An 18,990-nucleotide genomic window follows, 5' to 3' on the forward strand; every position below is an offset into this window, starting at 1 on the left:
TTCGCCAGCGCATTTGCAATGCTCTCAAAAACAAAGTCTCACACTGGGTCTTCCTCACCACGAGACAGGAGTTCTCCGGATCAATTCGCAGCCTCGGAAGTCGCCGGTGATGAATGCTTTTGATAATAAGAAAAAAATAAAAACGATACATGGCTAATTCTGCTCTATGGTTAACGCCACGTAGAGCTCTTGACAATCTGCTGTTCAAACCAATCCTGACCCTGAACCCGGCTGAATGCGTCCAAAGAGCATGAGCCAATCAGCCTACAGAATTGGACGCATGCAAGAAAAAAAAGATGTGCGCGGCAGTTTGCAGGTCTTGAGCCATAGTACTGAGAGGCGCGACATGGGCGAGGGGTGCGGCTGGCCTGGCACATGCAAACCCCTGCGCGCCCTCGTGACCGTCATCCATCTGAGTACGTTGATGTCAGAGAAATTGTCAGCGAGAATGCGGCGAGGGGCCAATCACTGGTGCCGCCGTTCTTGGAGAGCTTCTTATCTTGAGCCAACCAAGTCGCACCACATTCTAGCCTCGCCTCGCTTTCTGATGTGATGTCGCCTCTCTCAAACCCCACGTGCTCTCCGCAACTCTCACTGTTCTAGATAGAGACCAGTTCGCAACCCCGAGATCCCGATGTTTATCACGACCCTGTACAAATTGTCGATGACGTTACAACCTGGCTCTGCATGCTTGTCGATCAGGAGGCCGAGAAACGGCCATTCACGACGCATTGTCCCTCCTGTGCGCCTTACGTGAGCAGCCTGCCCAGCGCGGGTGATTGGTGCGAGACAGCTGGGGATTCACCTCACGCTTGCCTTTTGCCTCTTGGACCCCGCGGAAACGGTCCTGCGCTTCTCTCTGCAGCATTGACGTTCATATGACCCAGGCGCATAACGCCTCGTCGCATTGCTTGTGGAGACACTGCTGCTTGCGACGCCGGGGCCTATGGCTGCCGGCTTGCCGTATTTCGCCAACGTTGCTTGCGTTTAGGCCGAGATCGCTTGGGCCACCTCATCATCTGGCCGATGTGCCTCTTCTCTTTTGGCGAGCGGAGGTTGGTATAGAATGCTGAAATTTCGGCGAGCAAACCCCAGCCGATTTCTTCCGAGCATGGTTGATGGACCCAGACCTCGTGGTCCGGGCCTATGTCAAATCTTGGCGCCCATATTCCTGTGTATCCTCTTCTCCAGCGTGCGGGTCGCCCAACAAGTCAGAATAGTAAATGATCCACAGTCTGGTCAGCATTCTCAACCACCATTCAGAGCTATTGCAGTTACCCTATCAAAACTCAACTCCCTGTTCTGAATCCCCTGATTCATTCTCATTCGGGCGTCGTGGCCGACTTGACAATCCTGGCACTAGCGACTTGAACTCCCGTCGCTACTGAAGAAGCGTGGAATGGCTTTGGTCTCGGCAGAATATTGCCCGTGGTTTTGGAATTGTGTTTGCTCGCCCAGAGAGGACAAGGACAAAGCACTTTTTTTTTTTTTTCGGCCCGAATAGGAAGAGAAGAACATGACCATCGTCTTTCCTCGGTGCTGGGAGCAAGACACACCATCATGGTTTGGTCCTCTCGCCATACGTAGTACGACAAAATCTTGGCTCACCCACCAGAGATTCTCGTCACCCATGTCTGGCCATCTAATAACCACCACGTACTGGCTAGTACTATGGTACTTGATCTGGGATTGGTTCTCACTCGCCAGGCGGGTCCTCACACTGCTATGGTAGTGCTACACAGATCTAGCCAAGAATCCGATTGATTTCATGCAGCGCAACCCGCAAGCCGAGATTCTCAACCCAAGCCAGCGTTGTAATAGTGCCGTCTCAACCTCACAGACTTGACATATCTTTCTCGAAGTCACACCCAAGGCATCATGTAAATTCGAATCGCCTTAAGAAAGTGTGTTCTTTTCACTGTTTAGAGATGGGAGGGGAGTTGGGGCGTTGGTTACCTAGTGGGACTGTCCTTACGTTTCTCAACGCGAATGCGACTTTCCTACATACAACCTTGGTACCAGAAGGCATGCCGCCCGTTTCCACTCAAAAACAGCTGTTGTATCTCGTTTCGCATGCTTTTTACTGCCTGCTTTTAATTTGGCCGATCTCCAATCGTTGTTCAAGGCGAGCACCCGTGTGACCACAAGTCACCTCGCCACAACCCCTCTTCCCCTCTTCTAGCTTTCCATCTTTGCCTCTACACGGGCAGGATTGGCGAGGTGCCAAGGCTGCAAGCATCCAAGACGTGTCGATTCTTGAGACGTGAGCAGATGTATCTTGTATTGTTGTATTCCCGTACTGCCCCAAGATGCACGGGCCACACGGCAAGCCGCATGCGGGGAGCAGGGGTCCCTTGCGCCCCCATGAGGAGGACGAGGTACTCTGTACCAAGGTCCCTGGACCTCGCGTGGCAGCCGCGATGGTAGGTTGATGATGTCCTCCTCTGGCAACAAAAATCATTTGAGGGGTGGGCAGTGATCAGCACCCGACCACACGACACGACGTAGGATCCTACAATATCGAGAGGGTCTACATCGTGAACCCAGCCTGCCACCAAGAAGTGTCATCCTCACACCGGTCTTCGCAATCGAACAGCGCCCCCTGCATGGCGGCAGCGGCTGAACAAGATGTTCTCTGCGTCCATGTTTACGCTGCCAGATCTCACCCCGCGCGACGTAAGGACCTCCTCCTGCCTCCCGAAATTCGGCTCTTTAAGAACTTTCATGACATTCTAACATAACTTATCCAGCCTCACGACATCTGGTACCTCTCGCGTCACGCGCCGGCGAGCGTCCCACACCACCTTCTCATCAATAGCACTAGCAGCAGCAACAACAACAACAACAGCCACAGCCCATCCGCCCCGCACGAGAATACCAACAATAACAATAACAATGCAGCGCTGCAGCAGCTCAATCCTCGCGAGCGCGATCACCGGCGGGCCATGGTCGAGCGTACAGCCCTCGCGCGACTGAGGCATGATGAGGCACTGATGGAGCGGCGCCGTGCGAACGTCTCCAACTACGGCAGCGGGTGGCTGAAACCGCCAGGGGTGCCAAAGACACTGTTCCAGATGCGCGAAGAACGGCGCGAGGCGGAGGAGCATGCAGAGGCCATGCGTCGCGAGGCGCAGATGCAGGCGCAAATGGCGGAGGCGGGACTGGGGGAGGACGAGCAGATGTTGGAAGACGGGGAGGGCGAGCAGGATCTAGACGAAGACATTCCCGAGGGAGAAGGCTTTGGGTTCGATGGGGAGGACAGCGTGGAAGGTGAGGAAGGGGACGAGGACGAGGAGGAGACGGTGGAGGGCAGCGAGGGCGAGGACCACGCGGGCGCGGTGTCGCTCAGCCCTGCGCAGGAAGAGGAGGTGCGGGACCTGCGGGCCGCTGAGGATCGGGTGAGGGAGATGATAGCACGGGGACACGAGCAGGACTACGACACGAGCGACTTCTTCGCCGGTTCGGGCGACCGAGAGCAGATGCTGGAGGAGGACGACCTCGAGCCCGCTCAGCAGGACGCGCCTGACATGAATGCGGACATTAGTATGGCCATGGACATGGATATGGATGCTGATCTGGACGAGGGCGTACCCGAGGGCGGCGACGGCGACGATCTGTACGAGCACACCGACTCGGACGAGGAGGTGAGCGAGGACGGGACGCGGGACATCAGCTTCGCCGGCCGAAGTTCAGTCGGCGTCCGGCCGCATGGGTCTCGGCTGCGGAGGAGCATGCCGAGGAGCAGCATGCGCAGCAGCAACCGGGCCAGCCTTGCACAAAGTGATGTCGACATTAGTGGTCTCCTGTCGGGGGATGGGAGCAGTTTTCTGGACAGCAGCCCGCAGATGCGACGGAGAGGGTGAAATTCGGGCGCCTACGAGTAAAAAGAAAAGAAAAGAAACAAGGAAGAAAGCAAGAGCCCAGACCGAAGACAAACGACATAGCATTGATACCCCACCACCGAATGAAGCATGTGTGTGGTACATGACTTGCATTAGCAGAAATCACAACCGTTTCAGCATTCACACCAATAGTATTGCATGATAATACAGTCCAAGCATGGAGCATAGAAAAGAAAATAGATGCTGATATGACGCATACGCATTACAACATGGATAAAGTATTGATGAAAGGTGATTCCCGCTCTCTTGCCCGCCCCCTTCCTAATAACTTTGTAAGGTTTTTCCCACTCTTGTCAAAAGATCGTGTGTCGCATGGCCCCGATCTCAATATGATGCCCCAACTCCGTTTCGTGAGAAACATGATGCAGCCAACAACTCTTTCCATTTGCTTGCCCACCGCCCGTCCCGATATGGTGTTGCCTTCTTCCTCGTGAAACTTCGTAGAGACTGCCTGCCCCCCCTTCCCCCCCCGGGGGGTTTCTCCCTCCTCCCTTCCTTTCTCCTCTGTAGCTGCAGGCTTTCGACCCGTTCAAAACAGCCACACGTACATGAACAGCAGGATCACCGCAGCGAAGAACCCAAGCCAGACCCGCCAGCCGACGCCCGTCCGCTCGGCCATCAGCAACATCCGGTTCATCGTGCCCCGCAGCCGCAGACGTGTCTGGTCGAAGGTATCGTTCATCTTCTCGGCTAGGGCGGAGGAGTCTCGGATCTCGTCACCGATTGCTATGCTCATCTAGAAAAGGGCGGGAGGGGAGGGAGAGGGGTGTTAGTTCGAAACCGTCAAACAGGGTGCCGTGGATTGGGCGAAAAGAAGAAAGGAGGAGGTGGAGGAGGACGAGGAGGGATAACACACATCTTTAATAACCCTCACTTTCCCCATGAGTCCCTCGACCTGGCTATCATTCTGGCTCTCGAGCTCGTTGAGCACCGCGTCGCTGTACTGGCCCCTATGTGAGTGGTGTCCGACGACAAGTCAGCATGACCAGTCCCTCTCTCCAGCTTCCCCCCCCCCCCTACTTCGTCCTTGTGGTTCGTATTGTGTGTGTGCCCATGGATGTTTGCAGGTGCAAAACTGACTTCTTATTTGGCGTCGCCGGCCGGAACCCTCTGTTCTCGACACCGAGGTGCCCGTTCGCCGGCGTTCCGCTGGTCGCCCCCGGGTACCCATATCCGTACCCGCCGCCATTGCCGAGCCTGCTCGGGCTGGGCGTCAGGCCTCTCCTGCTATCAGAGCCGGATCCAGTGTAGCCCTCGAAGAGCGCAGAGCGGGAGTCGCGCTGGTGGAGGCCCGAGTTGAATCTGTGCGAAGGGGGTAAAAAAGGTGGCGAGGATGTAGGTTAGCCAAGCCCCGTGTGTGTGTCCGAAAGGAAAAAGGTGAAGAGGTAGCTGTGCGCGCGCTACATGGTGCTGCTGGTAGTAGGTTGCCCATAAACCATGTGCTGCGGTTGTTGTCGCCGTATGTTCATCGCTCTGCGCGCGCAGCTGTAGTGTTTTGACGGTCGCGGGCCATAGTGGCGTCATGAGGAGGTAGAGTAGTGCGAGAAGTATACATACCTTGATGCCATCGTAGAAAGTACCCCTCACATCCGTGGCCAAGAGAGCCTTTGGAAAGTGCAAGGCAAGAGTTCTCGAGTTGTGGGAATGTTGTGATGAGGGAGTGAGGAGGTAGGAAAAGTAATTAGAATAGGGGTGTTTGGTGTTGTTGCAGCGCAACATGGAGTGGACAAGGTTCAAAGAAATTTGGCCCGTAGATCTGCAGTGCTTGGTTGGAGAGGTGCTGCCAGGGCGATAAGCTAAAATGATGGTGGCGATCACCGGCTGCAACCCTCCTGAAGAGTGAGTGGTAAGATCTTGTTTGGAAAGAAAAGAAGATTCGTCTCAACGCGACTGGCTACATTTAGCCAATTAGTTTCTGGCTTTTCACGAACGAGACTGGGGAAATGCAACATCAATTCCATTTCACCAAGAGAAGTTTCCTTTTTCAAGCCATTTCCTGGGTATTGACTATTTCGGGTGGGTTCTTGTGTTCAAGGTGATATAATAGCCAAAAACCGGGTGCGTTACACTCCCAAAACAATACCATCCACCAATCTACCAAAAGAGCGATGAGGGCCTCGGGATAAAAAAAAAAAATAATAAAAAAGGAGAGCATCTGCGCGTTTCAACAATTTACAGTCACTCAGACACCTGCTTCAGCAAGAGTGATTCTTTCGCCATGGAACTGAGAGCTTTCGCGCATCGCTAACTCAGCGCATTATCAGAATCAATCAATCAGTCAAAAGACGGCAAGTACTATCGTGTTGACCTGTCACATGCACCTTTGCAAACTGGCCAGTGTCAACCAGAGATTTGTTCTCTATTGTCTTCATTGATTTTCTTGGGTACCAAAGCCTTAATTTCCTCATGCCGAAGAAATCAGACGGCCAACAGAATCCAGACCAGATATTGCAGATCTAACCATGCCATCTGCCGGCCCTTCCCGCATGTTTTCCAGGCCCTCGTGGACCACGCACACCGAAGATATGCCATCAATGTCTTTTTTGGGGGTGTATCTTCGTAGTCTTCATCAACAAGTCGTGTGTGAGCCATCGCTCAAGTTATTCGCACGTCTAAGTAGCGCTAGCGGAGGGGGAGGCGGGCTTGACGGCCGAAGGGGAGGGGGAATCGACCGCGTCGGAGTGAGCAGGAGCGTCATCGGTGGGAGCGGCCTCCTAGTCCTCGCCCATCTCATCGTCCTCGTCCTCGAAATCGCCGTCGTCATCGTCATCGTCGTCATCGGCGGGGTTCTCCTCAGCGGCCTTGGCGAAGTCGATGACCTTGCCGCGGGTGCGGGAGCCGACAACGTTGTTTAGATCGATGGCGCCCTCGCCCTCAGCGCCCTCATCCTCGTCGTCCTCGTCAGCTATAAGATATAGGAGTCAGTACCAGCATACTGTTCGCGTCGCGCCGAAGCTCGCATCGGGTTCGCGCTGACGTACCATCCTCAGCAGCCTAGATGAGAGGTATCTCATGTCAGTGAAAGGTTGAACCTCGCCTGGGTGGGATGCAGAGTGTGCAGCTGACTAACCTCATCCTCATCCTCGTCGTCCTCATCATCGTCCTCGTCCATGGCGACATCCTGGGGGACAGACTGAGCAGTGGCAACGGCCTTACCCTTGCCCTTGGGCTCGGCGGTGGGAGTCTCCTCAGGAACAGCGGCCGCGACCGCGTCGACGGGGGTCTCAGTGACGCCGCTTCCGTTCTCGGTAGCCATTGCGATTAAGGATTGCGATGGCGTTGGTTTAATATGGAGTAGTGTGGTTCGTAGATAAACAGGCTGTACGAAGGTGCGAATGTTGGTTTGCGAGCGGGTGTGGAGGGGAAGGAAGTAAGGGAAGAGAAAAGGCGAGAGGAAGAGACAGAGAGAGTGTTGCAGCTGGATTATAGGCACAAGAAAGTTAAGAGCCAGGCTTGGGGTCTCGCGCTGGAAATTTAGGATGGCGGACAATTCGCGGCAGGCCAACGTTAACCCCCCCCCCCCCCCTTCCTTTCAAAATGGTACATGATGCTCAGTACCTACATGCATACAGTACTAAGTACTGACAGTAATTCAAAGCTGGCGCATATGCAGGGGTGGGGCCGGGGGGCCGGCTGGCCAATTGGAGATAGGCACACAGCCGGGAAGCTCTCTCAGCTGGCATGTGCAGCACAGGGGACCTCCAAGCTAGAGAGGAAGAGTGAGAGGCTGGCAAAGCCACGACGGTACACTGTAGAAGAGCGCGCCACAGTTTCAGTCGTCCTTGGACCAACTGTTACTTATCTGCACCATCAGTCTATACGTAGAGCCAATAACTGACAGCACCTCGCCAACAGTAATGAGCACTTGCTCAGTCGACTCCTCGAATGGCTGATCCAGACGTTTAGCGCCCATGGCTTCGAAAGATAAGGTGCCAACACCATACATTTGGGAAGAGGAGGTAAAAAAAGAAAAGAGGATAGATAGAAAGGAAAAAGCTGTATCACAACGCCAACCAAGTCCCAATACGTATGCTGAACGACAAAAATTGTTGCCATGACCATGACCGTGACCACGGCCACATTATATTGTTCTTATCCACTATTTGCCTTCGCCGCCACCTCCCGACATGGCCAGGAAGACGGCAATTCCAATCATCCACCAATACCTGTTGCGACGAGTCAGCACACATAACTTCTTCCGAGGACAAGGAGACTTGAACGAACTTCTGCAAGAAGGTCTTCTCTTCCTTCTCGACCTTCTTGCCCTCCGGTGAGAGGACTACTGGTCTGTTCAACTCCGGCTGTTTGCCCCTGCCCGTGACCAGGAGCCCAGCCTGTGGCCCAAAGTCCCTCGTTTGCCCCGCATCGATCCTCACGCCCCTCAGACTTGCCCCGAGCACGCGGGCCTCCTTCGGCCCACCTTCAACCTCCTTGCCTCCTCTAGGCGCGTCCAACGACAGTAAGAAATGCGGCGAGTAGCCCTTGCCAAAGTTCTCTACCGACGCAACGCTTGTGCTCCCCGCCCATTTCTTCGCGCGCGGGTCGTAGAGGCCTATTCGTACCAGTGAGGCAGATTCGGGCAGCTCGGGTGCCTCGTAGCTTGTGACAGAAGCGCTTGCATCTGAGGTTGTGATGTCGTAGGTAATCTCTGCAAGCTGGACGGGGGATGTCGTGCTCCCGACGGGTTGGAGGTATATCTGCGCCGTCTGGGGATCGGCAGAGACCAGACGGCTCACAGCGAGCATTGCGGAGGCGAGGGCTAGAAGACGCATTGCCGCATGTATGGGTCAGAGGAGACAGTTCGGGGACGGTATCGTGGTGAGAGTGTGGGAATTTCTTGTCCACACGAGTTTACATGATAGTACTATGGTACCTGCAGCATGTCGGGGTGGCCGCAGCTTACAGGGTCTGAGCGTTGAACAGCTAGCGCCTTGTTTCACTTAGTCAGCTGTCATGAACAAGGCCTATTCTAACTCGGCAGGGTGGTTTTGACAGGGGGTACACGCTCCGGAGTGTTCTTCCATTACTGACGCCATATTCTTTTCTTGCCAATCACCAAAGAAACCCCATCCTCGTTTTGTCACCGTTGCGCCCTGCACGGGACTCACAGGCTCAACTTCCCTTCGTCTCATGTACGACAACCTGTCAATCCGTCCTCTGTTTTGCTACGATATCCTGCTGAAAATCAAGATCATATTGCAGATGTCCATCCTCCGGAGCTCGTGAACTTACCACTGCTGTCGTGGCTGTCTGTATAGTTCGAGAGTAGAGCGCGCTTTTGATCGAAACGAGGAGGCAGCACAGTGGTGACGACTATTGACCCAGCTCCTTCATACCTTCGGCGTCGTTCCAACCTCTTGACAATCTCTCGACTATTCGATCCATCCGCCCGCCGACGCTCTCTTCTCCAGCTACCACCCACCTTTGCTCTCGTGCCGTACAGCTAGTCGACGCCCTGCTGTCGCATTGCATTATCTTTTGCCGCCGTGGTCATCGATCCAAAATCCAACTCTATGACAACATATTTTCATCATCCTCCCAAATTCGATTCGACTTCGTGCCCGTGCAAAGACCCGGTGTGCTGTAGAGTCCGGATTCCTTAGGCCGCCGCCAGTCATGTCGTACTCACCCAACGTGGCCCTGCCAACGGCACTGTTTTCACAAGACCAGTCGGAACAGTTATCTGCTCTGCGATCTCTCAAGAATGACATTGTCGGTCATGCCCAGAAGAAGGAGAAATGGATTGAGGCTGGAATTCTGGAGCCTCTTGTCAAGATACTGAACACCAGCCGGGCTGCTGTCAGGCCGAGCCGTAGGGACAGTCGGGGCTATACACAATCCTCCCCACGATCTCTGACAGGGGATGAAGCCGTGCGGTGGCAGGCGCTCCAGATTCTGGCTAGCTTTTCCAACGGTATGATCACCATCATCCTGATGTCAGTGCCATTTATAATACTAATGATCCGTTTCGTGCAGGTGGTTCCGCCTTCCTCGCTCCCATGCATGCCGCAGGTGCCCTCTCTGCTGTCCTTTCCAATATACCAACTTGGGACAACCCTCCGCAAGTTGTCATCGCCGCCCTCAGAGCTACCATCAACATCGCCGAAGTCACAGTGCTAGGCCTGCCCGGCCTTGCTAAGGACCTCGCCGATATAGCAAATGTCGTCTTTGTGGCACCGCTGCTCGAAGCCTTGAGGCTCATCTTGACCACTCCGGTGACAAGTCATGCGTGTCAGACGCAGAGAAACCTGGTGGCCAAGCTCATCAGTCTTCTTTGCCGAGAAGAGAGTCATCAGAGGGTCCTCGCAGATGCTGGGCTCCTAGACGCCCTGGCCACGAATCTCGCGTCCGTCGTTGTTGCCCGAGGATTTGTGGTACCTGGTGCAGAGGCGATCGCTAGGACAGAGGGCATTTCCGACCTTTTCCCTGACCCAGCGGCTGCCGGTACTGATGTGACAGCGATATTTGAGGCCTTGGCTGCGATAATAAATGACTCTCGGTGGAGGGCGGCCGCGCTCATCTACGCTCCTGCTATACTCACCGTGTTCCCCAGCCTTGGCCCTCCCCGGCGCTCGAGAGCTATCAAGGCTTGTGCCGACGCCCTCGGGAGAGCAGGGCTCAGCAGCGTGGCAGACAAGGACTTGGGTGTCATGGACTGTTTCCTCCCGCTTGTGCCTGAGTATCAGTCTAGGAACACTACGGCCAGTCACTTCCCGCCGCTCGGATCTTCTCCCACCCAAGATACTCAGTCCTCTGCACGAATGCCGTCGTACAGGTGGATCTCTTCGCCCATGACTTGGCGGGCCGAGGACTATGATTTCCAATCAGCAGAAACTGAAGTGGAGGAAGCTGAAAGCCCGTTGATACCATGGCTGATTTATACGGCTAGATCTACGGAAGGCATGGAGAGAATCATGGCAGCTTCTGTTGTTACTTCTCTTTTCAAAGCCGGGTTTACAAACAAGACGAGCAGGGCTTACATGGGCCGCCTAATTGTTCCAGTTCTGCTCCAGGCCCTCGAAGACATGGGTCCGACCTCCAGCAACGCTGAAGCTGCCTTCACTGACGTCCATGTTGCCGCGAATCGCTCTATCGTTGAGCGAAGCCTGGCCGTGTTGGCAAAGCTCGTGGTTGACAGCGACTTCCTTCAGAGTTGCGCATTTGATTGTTCTGCCGTCAAGATTATTAGCGCATATCTGAAGGGAGCCTATGAGCCATTAGAGAGACCATCACGGTCGTGGAGTCCAACACCTTCGCACGAGAAGCCTGTGGAACGCGAGATCGGCTTCCCCACGAGCCGACTTGGTTCTCAATGCGAACCTTCTCTTCTGTCGCATCGTATCAGAATGAGGGAAACTGCCCTGAAGGCTGTTGCTGCCCTAGCAGGGAAGGATGAGTACGGCAAGGCTTTCGTGGACCAGGAATTGGTCCCGTACATTGTTGAGTCCCTTTCAGCCTGGCCCACCAAACCTGTCAAGGATCAACCAAAATCACCAAAATTCGTTCTGGCCGGACAGACTGGTGCAGTGTTTGACCCGGCATACGGTGTTAACCCTATACCTGTCGTCGTGGCAGCTTGCCACGCCCTTCGGACGCTGTCCAGGTCTGTCAGCATCCTTCGAACTACACTCCAAGATAGTGGAGTGGCTACTCCGGCCTTTCGCCTCCTGCTTCACCCAGACATCGAGGTTCAGATTGCAGCGTCGGGCCTGATGTGCAATCTGGTCACAACGGTCTCCCCGATGCGAGATGTAAGTACTTTCAAAGACAAAGGAGAAGTTGAAGGAGACAGAAAAAAGAGAAGAGAGGAAGACAGAGTAGGGATGGGATGGATCGAGCTGACTGAATCTTCGACAGCGACTCGACACTCTTGGCGTCATGAGGCGTCTTTGCCATCACACACGCTCTCAGAACCCGGTCTTGCGGCTCAATGCACTCTGGGCCCTAAAGCACTGGGTTGATGGGGCCAGCCTCAGTCAAAAGAAAGATTGCATCGACGAGCTTACTCCAGGATGGCTGATCCGCCTCATTCGCGATGACACAGAGGATATGGCATTATATAAACGAACAGCCAAGAACGAGAAGCAAGCTGCTGGTGGGATGGACGAGGATGTGGACATGGGACAAGCTGGAGACGAGACTAGGGCGTCGGCATCAGCGTTTCTTGAAGATCCATCACCACCAACACATCCCGCAGGAAATCAGCGACAAACGCGGCGATTGCGACAAGCAGGCGAGCGAGTGGCGGGGCTCCGCGAGCTCGAGCTGAGCCCGGTGCGCAAGGTCAGACACGACGACCTGGCCATACAGGAGCAAGGATTGCATTTCCTGAGGAACCTCATGGGGCCAGTTCACTCGGCGGCCAACTCGGCTAAGGACCACGCAGAGATGATCGACCACCTGTTTAGCGTTCTGAACCAGGACCAGTTCTTCCAGATTATTCACTCGAAACTCCAGCTCAGGATTTTGCACCCGTTCGAACGGCGGTACCCCGGAAGCCACCAGGAATCGCGTGTCTTGTACCCACAACCACGTATTGTTGCAGCTGTGGTGTATATACTCGTGCATCTGGCTGCCAGCCTCCCGAGACACAGACAGATCCTCATCTCCCAGACTGACATCCTGACGGACCTGGGCAAGCACTTCACCAGCAAAGACAAGGAGGTGCGCGTGGCGCTATGTCACCTCATCACCAATCTGACTTGGCGGGATGATGTGGACGACGAGGAAAGTAGTGCCGCCAGAGCCGGGGAGATTATGAAGCTCGGGCTGCTGAAAAGACTGGAGATCCTCGAGAGTGCCGACACAGAATTGGACGTCAGAGAACGAGCCAAGGCAGCCATCTGGCAAATCAACAAGCCTAGGGAATTTTAGTTGAACCGGACCATGTTAATTGTTTTCTGGCGTGATGGCCTCCCACACCGATTCTGGCTTTTCGACCTAGTCGCGCCGCAAGACGTTGTGGATTGGCTCACCGCACAAGATCCTAAGGTGAAAGACGACTATGGAGCACTGGTGGCACGCTTCCACATTGAATTGTTGGGCCTCTGCGTCTGCCACAGGACTTTGGCTCTTCAAGGGCGGACCCGTTGGCCACTGGGCACTTATTTGAAATACAGGAGGGAGATGAGTGAGCGATCAGCACAGCCAGAACTAGATTGTATCAGAGCGAGTTTCTGATCGGACGAGATGTAGAGGGCTCTCGACGGTCGAACATGAATATACTCAGCGTTATGTATCTCTCCCATTTTTTCCCAAGACGATTGCGCCGTGCAATCTTTCTCTGACGCCGTCAAGAAGTCTAGGAAATGACTATGGCACTAGGAAGCAGGTTGATGGTCGAGTGAAGAAGAGCAGCCAGGGAGAAGTCGGGGGGGGGGGGGGGGTTTGGTTGTTTTTTTTGGTCCATCTATGCCTCCAGCTGCGACGGATCGATTGACTAATCTACGACAAACACTCTCAATCAGGATCCAGGACAAACTCTAAACCTTGCCAGCGATAATCGCTGCGGCCAGCTCGGCAAGGGCGTAGACACCGGCCTGAATATGAGCACTCAACGGAACAGGTATTATGGAAGCATCCACGACGCGCAGTCCATCAACTCCCTTGACCCTACACTCCGAGTCGACGATCGTGCCCATACTGCAGGTGCCACAAACATGCCACGTTGTGACCGCCGTCGTCCGCAATCGCGCGTCCAGTTTCTCGTCGCTGTCGTCCAGCTGCGCGGGCTCGACGCCAGGCAAAGGCAGGACCATGGACTCGCCCTCGACATACTCGCGCCCAAACTCCGTGTCCAACATTAAGCGCGTCAGCTGGCGCAGGCCGCTGCGAAAGATGTACCTGTCGACCTCTGTGGCCAGGTAGTTCATCGAGATGCGCGGCGCCGCAGCCGGGTCTGCAGAGCGCAGGGAAACACTGCCGCGGGAGGTGGGCAGGAAACCGACGAGGAGGGTGGTCAGGTGGGCATAGTCGGGCGCGGTGCCCGGCATGGGGAGTTTGAGGTACAGCAGGCAGGTCTCGACGTGCGAGCGGCCCTGTCTGAGCAGCGGGTGCGCGGCCGGGTCAGGAGAGGCGCCCTCGTCCTTCTCCAGAGCCTCTGCCAGGCCGTCATGCGGCACGTCGGTTGACACGATCCAGTCTGCCGGGACGCCCTTGGTGTACTCGGGCGACTGGAAGAGCGGGTTGGGCGAGCCCAGCGTGAGGCCCCTCTCCGGGTCCTTGAGCTTCCAGAACTGATAGACGGACGCGTGGTCGTGCAGGTTCTGGCCGACCTCGGGGTTGTCAACGACAGGCTCGATGCCGTGCTCCCTCAGGACCTGCGCGGGTCCGATTCCGGACAGCATCAGCAGCTGGGGTGACTTGATGGCGCCTGTGCAGACGATCGTCTCCCCACCCTTGACCACCCTACCATCTGCGAGCTCGACACCAACCGCCCTGGGGTTTCCGCCCACCTTCTCGATCACGACCTTCTTTACCAGGGTGTCAACGAGGATCTCAACGCCGTCGAGCTGGTATTTGATGGCGGCATGCTCGCGCAAACCATCAGCACGAGCCTCACACAGCTGCGCGCGCCCCAGGTTGGAGCCCGAGTTCTGGTCGAAATCCTCCAGCGCGGGGACACCCAGCTCGTCCCACGCCGAGGCTACAGGCCCGGTCAGGGGATAAGTCCGGTTCGCCGACTTGACCGTGTGGGCGACGGCGATGGCGCCGTCCTTGCCGTGGTGGGCAGGGCTGTCTTCGTACCACGACTCTGTTCTCTTCATCCAGGGGAGCAGGCCGGCGTAGCTCCACCGCTTGTCACCAACGCGGGCTGCCCACTCGTCATACTCGATGGAGGAGCCACGGAGCCAGCCACCTGGGAGAGGAAAGAGGGCGTGCCGTCAGCAAAGAGAATCCTGCGTTTTCTCTTTCCTCTTCTCTTTGATTTTCTAAAACGCAAAACGTACCAGAATTGATGAGGGTGCCGCCTCCGAGGCCCTTGCCGGCGTTGAGGACCATAGGCCGGGCATTGACGCCAGGCGAGGGCTCACAGGGAAACATCCAGTCCAGCTCACCGCCCAGGTTGAGGACCTCGGGCTTGAGGATGTCGGTGCGGGACCGTGTGTCCTGACCAGCCTCGATGAGCAGGATTTTTGCGTCGGGTCTGTACTCCTTCAGCCTGGAGGCGACGACGCAACCAGACAGGCCGCCGCCGGCGACGATATAATCATAGTGTGCTTCCAAAGCCATGACTGCTCTCTTTTTGTCCTTGTTTTTGCTCCCTTTTTTTTTCTTCTTTTTTTTCTTTTCCCTTGGAAGTCTCTTTCTCTATCTTTTACAATGCCCTCAGCAGGATTTTGTCGGTGTAATACAGTCCAATTTGTGGTAAGATCACGACCGGTGAAAGAGGAAAACCGTCCGCTCAAGATATAATCATGTTATATGGATGACAGCCTAATCTATACAAGGCTGGCTCCCTGCAGGTGTACGGCGAGGATCACGACCCACGTCCATGTGTGAGCCATGTTCACCAGCGAGGTGAGTCCCCGACTGGGCACACCGAGGAGGACTTGTCGCTTGCCGATCCGTCCCTCTCTCTCATCCTCTCTGTCCCCATCCCCCTCAGTTGTTGATCGTTAAAAGGGATAACTGTCTATACCATAGTACTACTGTGGTCTTGCCATGACCTGGATCTTAGTCATGCTAGTCGTTACCATTTAGCTGATTGTGGATGGATGTGGAGATGCCCCCTTCGACTGGGGGGCATGCATTTTGGATCGTATCGAAAAGCACCGGACTAAGGACGACTCGGAGAATATCTTATGGACCTTTAATTCGCTCGCTTGCCAAGTAGGCGGCACCGTCCTAGACTAGGCAATTTATTAACTTTCCGACGAGGTATACTACTGAGACTTCTCGTCTGCCTTTGAGGTGGCAGGCCTTGAGAAACGGAATAATGTATTGATCGGGGCTCTGGATTCACTTGTGATACCGTACTGGACTGCTGCTGTTGTAGCAACATAGCTTGAAGTGTCCAGAGCTTGCTTTGAAGCCAATCTGGATCTTCCAAGCTGACGTGGCTGCTGTGAACTCTAATGGATTAAAACGCTCCACTTCCTTTGAAGAGGCGAGGAGACTAGGACGATATTGGTATTCGAAGGAATCCGGACACCTTTTGCCGGAACACTAGTACTGCATTCCTCCCTCGGCACACTAATTCCTTCGCTTCAAGAGGTGAGAGAGAAGAGGAGAGAACATGGTACAAGTGGCGTTGTGTCGTGTTGTCGTGCTATATCGTATGATGGCTAAATCAGGGGGTGAGTTGAGGGAATACGTAGAGAACCCTTGAGGCGACCGTTTAGTCTTTCCCTTTTTATTCTTCTTTCTCTTCTTTTATTTTTCTTTAGTGGGGGGGACTTCATTCTACCTACTTACTAACTAGTACTTCAATCAAGTAGATCCCATAGAGTGGAGGGCGCCCCTGAAAGTGGTTTCCCATTGCAGTCTGGCAAGTTGCATGTCTATTGTATCACGAAGTCGCAATAGACATGGGAGATGGTGTTTCGTGTGTCTTGTCATGCTGAGCACAATTTTGGCGACCACAACAAATGTTTATATTCTGCGACAAGTATGTAGTAGAGTATCATTATTACTACTACTATGGTGCAGCACACCTCTCGATCAGTAACCTGCAGGTGGATAAGAGAGCAACCAGGTCACTGTCGGTGCTTATCATATAACATATAAAAGGTTAAAAATGCGTATGCAGGTATGTACTATGTTCCAATTGCATGGGACTGGGCCTCCTCCACAAACTCTTCTTTTGGATGAACCCCGTGCGAGCCTGTTACCGTAATCGGCTCATGTAATTTACAAGAGATCTCGAGCTTGGACACCCGCCCCTCCCAAAGGCCTTTCTTTCCAAAAGTGAGCAGTGCAGATCTCTGCTGGGTACTTATGCAAGACCCCTTTTGAATCTTGTGTCTCTTTTCAGAAAGAGATGGCGTTGGTAGGTACTGGCAAGCCTTGGTCATCAGGTCCACGGTCCTACTGCAGCACGTACCATAAACACTGTATGCCCCTCGCTTCTCATCCAGTGGGCCCCGGCATGGAGACGAGAATTTCAGGATCCTCCCCCTCCCCCTGGTTGCTGCCAGGCACATGACAGGGTCCAGCTTTCAAGAACCTCGACTCGTTCAAACTCTAATATTCTTCTTTCCCTCTTTTCCTTCAGCGGAGTCCTGGCTGTGGTAAAATACGGGTGCGCAACCTCCCGGCACCGAAATGTGAAGAGCCATGATCTTCGAGTCAGTAGCCCCCCGCCTTCGGAGAGCAGGTTGAGGCTGGGCCGCCACTATAATCGCAGCAAGATAATACCAGCAAGTACTCGACTATGGCTCAATCAAGAATAGCGAGTGCCTTGGTGCCCATACCCTCCCTCACTAGGCCCGGCATGGCCCGTTGTTTCGAAAGTTTGGGCTGTGAAGATGACAGGTGGAGGCGAGGTTGGGCAGCCAGGGCAGGATACCGCAGTCGGTAGTTTGCTGTTCAGGGTCGGCCACTCCTCGAGGGGATCTCACTCTAAGCCAAAGAAACAGGAGGGGAGAGGATGTGAAAGAAAGAAAAGAAAGAAGAAAAAAAATATGGATGGCGAGGAGCCGATTTCCGATATTATGATGTTTATATTATTGTGTCACGTACCATGTAGTACTCGCTTGCTCGCCTGCTCTGAGATCCTTATGTTCCCCCAGATGGCACAACGTGGGGATCGCCATATTTGGGCGATCATTGTCAACTTGGACTGCACATCTTTTACCAGGTATAGGACCATGCTCACAAATAGGGGTCCGGGGGAAGACACCCTGGCTGCCTGGAAGAGAGAAGAAAAACCCTCGGGTATTTATCTCATGCATCCTGGGGGAAGGGGGGGACAATCTGAATCGGTGTAAGGGTTGAGGGTCAATCGGCATCTACAGTGGTAGTACCATAGTATCTCACTCCGAAATCAAGACTCTGTACACTTAAATGCATCTTCCAAGTACTATGCATATTCAACCCTGGCCTAGCATATGAATCGCTCATCCATTTCTACTATGGTACTTCAGAAAGTGGTCGGCCGTCACACGATGTACATGGTAATAAGCCAAATTGTGTCGTGTCTGTGGATACAGCGTTGATTTACACTTTTAAAAGGCTCGACCAGCCCCATGCTTGGGGGAGATACTTGCAGAAGTGGACACCCGGCTATCAGGGCCGCAACTTGGCTCGTCAAATCTGGAAATCAAACCCCGTGTGGCCATCTCTCGAGGGGGTTTCCTGCAACAGGCTCTACTGTTTAACAGGGTAGCGGTGCTCTCTCAGCTGTCAGGCGAGCTCGGCCGAGCATACTATGATGGACGTCTTCCTTCCTATTGAGGCCTATATGCCATGTACGATGTGGGATCGTGCAGCACCATACTGACATCCCAGAAAACCTAATATCCTCCTGTTTTACTACTGCATGTTGTAGAATCCACCTCAACTTCAATGATAAGACAATTCCTACCGGGGGTGTTTTCTGGATCTTCTCCATGTCATCATTCTTGTCAGAAGTTGGTGTGGATATTCGAATCCTGCCGTCTGCCTGTTCTTGACCTATCTTTTTCCCCCTCCTATTTCTTATGTAACTATAGCCTTTGCCCTTTACTTGCATGTCTTGTGTACAAACGTAAATCATCCTCCCAAGGGCGAAAGCCATTCTCTGAAAGCGATCGAGACGGCGGCGGCGGCGCCGACGACGACGACGACGACGACAACAACAACAACAACAACAACAACAAACACTACAACAAAATACTACTAAAGACTCCTCCTTCTCTCCTCCTACCTCTTTTTCCTCGGACCAGGGGGACGATTCACACTCCCAGCACGTGGCAGGTTGGGGAGAACGACAGAGCAGGTGATCCTCTTTCAGAAGTTGTGCCCAAAATCACTCTCAGAGAGGATTACCACTGTCACCGCCCTCTTCCCTCCCTGGTAACGGTAGCCACGACAGGCGCGCGTTGTACACCTTCTTGAAGAAAGGAAAGAGAGATACGAACCCTTCCACAAAGGGCGGCGGCTACCA

The 18,990-nt window shown here is 54.2% G+C and overlaps 4 protein-coding genes across 4 annotated transcripts; 1 reads left to right on the forward strand and 3 right to left on the reverse strand.

Annotated features, from left to right (window-relative positions):
• Positions 1-4,431: 4,431 nt before the first annotated feature.
• On the reverse strand, positions 4,432-5,200 carry M406DRAFT_37232 (putative ER-golgi SNARE complex subunit Bet1; the record flags this gene model as incomplete). Its single annotated transcript, XM_040924019.1, has 3 exons — positions 4,432-4,638; positions 4,759-4,852; positions 4,983-5,200. Coding segments are annotated over 3 exons (519 nt in total), but the record flags the coding sequence as incomplete, so codon positions are not given.
• A 2,801-nt stretch (positions 5,201-8,001) lies between these two features.
• On the reverse strand, positions 8,002-8,647 carry M406DRAFT_339493 (uncharacterized protein; the record flags this gene model as incomplete). Its single annotated transcript, XM_040921453.1, has 2 exons — positions 8,002-8,068; positions 8,127-8,647. 2 exons carry the CDS (start codon positions 8,645-8,647, stop codon positions 8,002-8,004), a joined length of 588 nt encoding a protein of 195 aa, XP_040777199.1.
• A 294-nt stretch (positions 8,648-8,941) lies between these two features.
• On the forward strand, positions 8,942-13,145 carry M406DRAFT_277069 (uncharacterized protein). Its single transcript, XM_040918303.1, has 4 exons — positions 8,942-9,034; positions 9,105-9,816; positions 9,879-11,653; positions 11,760-13,145. The coding sequence occupies exons 2-4, from the start codon at positions 9,519-9,521 to the stop codon at positions 12,774-12,776; spliced, it is 3,090 nt and encodes a 1,029-aa protein (XP_040777200.1). The 5' UTR covers positions 8,942-9,034; positions 9,105-9,518; the 3' UTR covers positions 12,777-13,145.
• Positions 13,146-13,384: 239 nt separating this feature from the next.
• Positions 13,385-15,134, reverse strand: M406DRAFT_256664 (alcohol oxidase; the record flags this gene model as incomplete). The annotated part of the gene is made up of 2 exons (XM_040917115.1): positions 13,385-14,760; positions 14,852-15,134. 2 exons carry the CDS (start codon positions 15,132-15,134, stop codon positions 13,385-13,387), a joined length of 1,659 nt encoding a protein of 552 aa, XP_040777201.1.
• Positions 15,135-18,990: the final 3,856 nt, after the last annotated feature.

This window comes from Cryphonectria parasitica (genome assembly GCF_011745365.1).
Source record: "Cryphonectria parasitica EP155 unplaced genomic scaffold M406scaffold_4, whole genome shotgun sequence".
Lineage (NCBI taxonomy): Eukaryota > Fungi > Ascomycota > Sordariomycetes > Diaporthales > Cryphonectriaceae > Cryphonectria > Cryphonectria parasitica.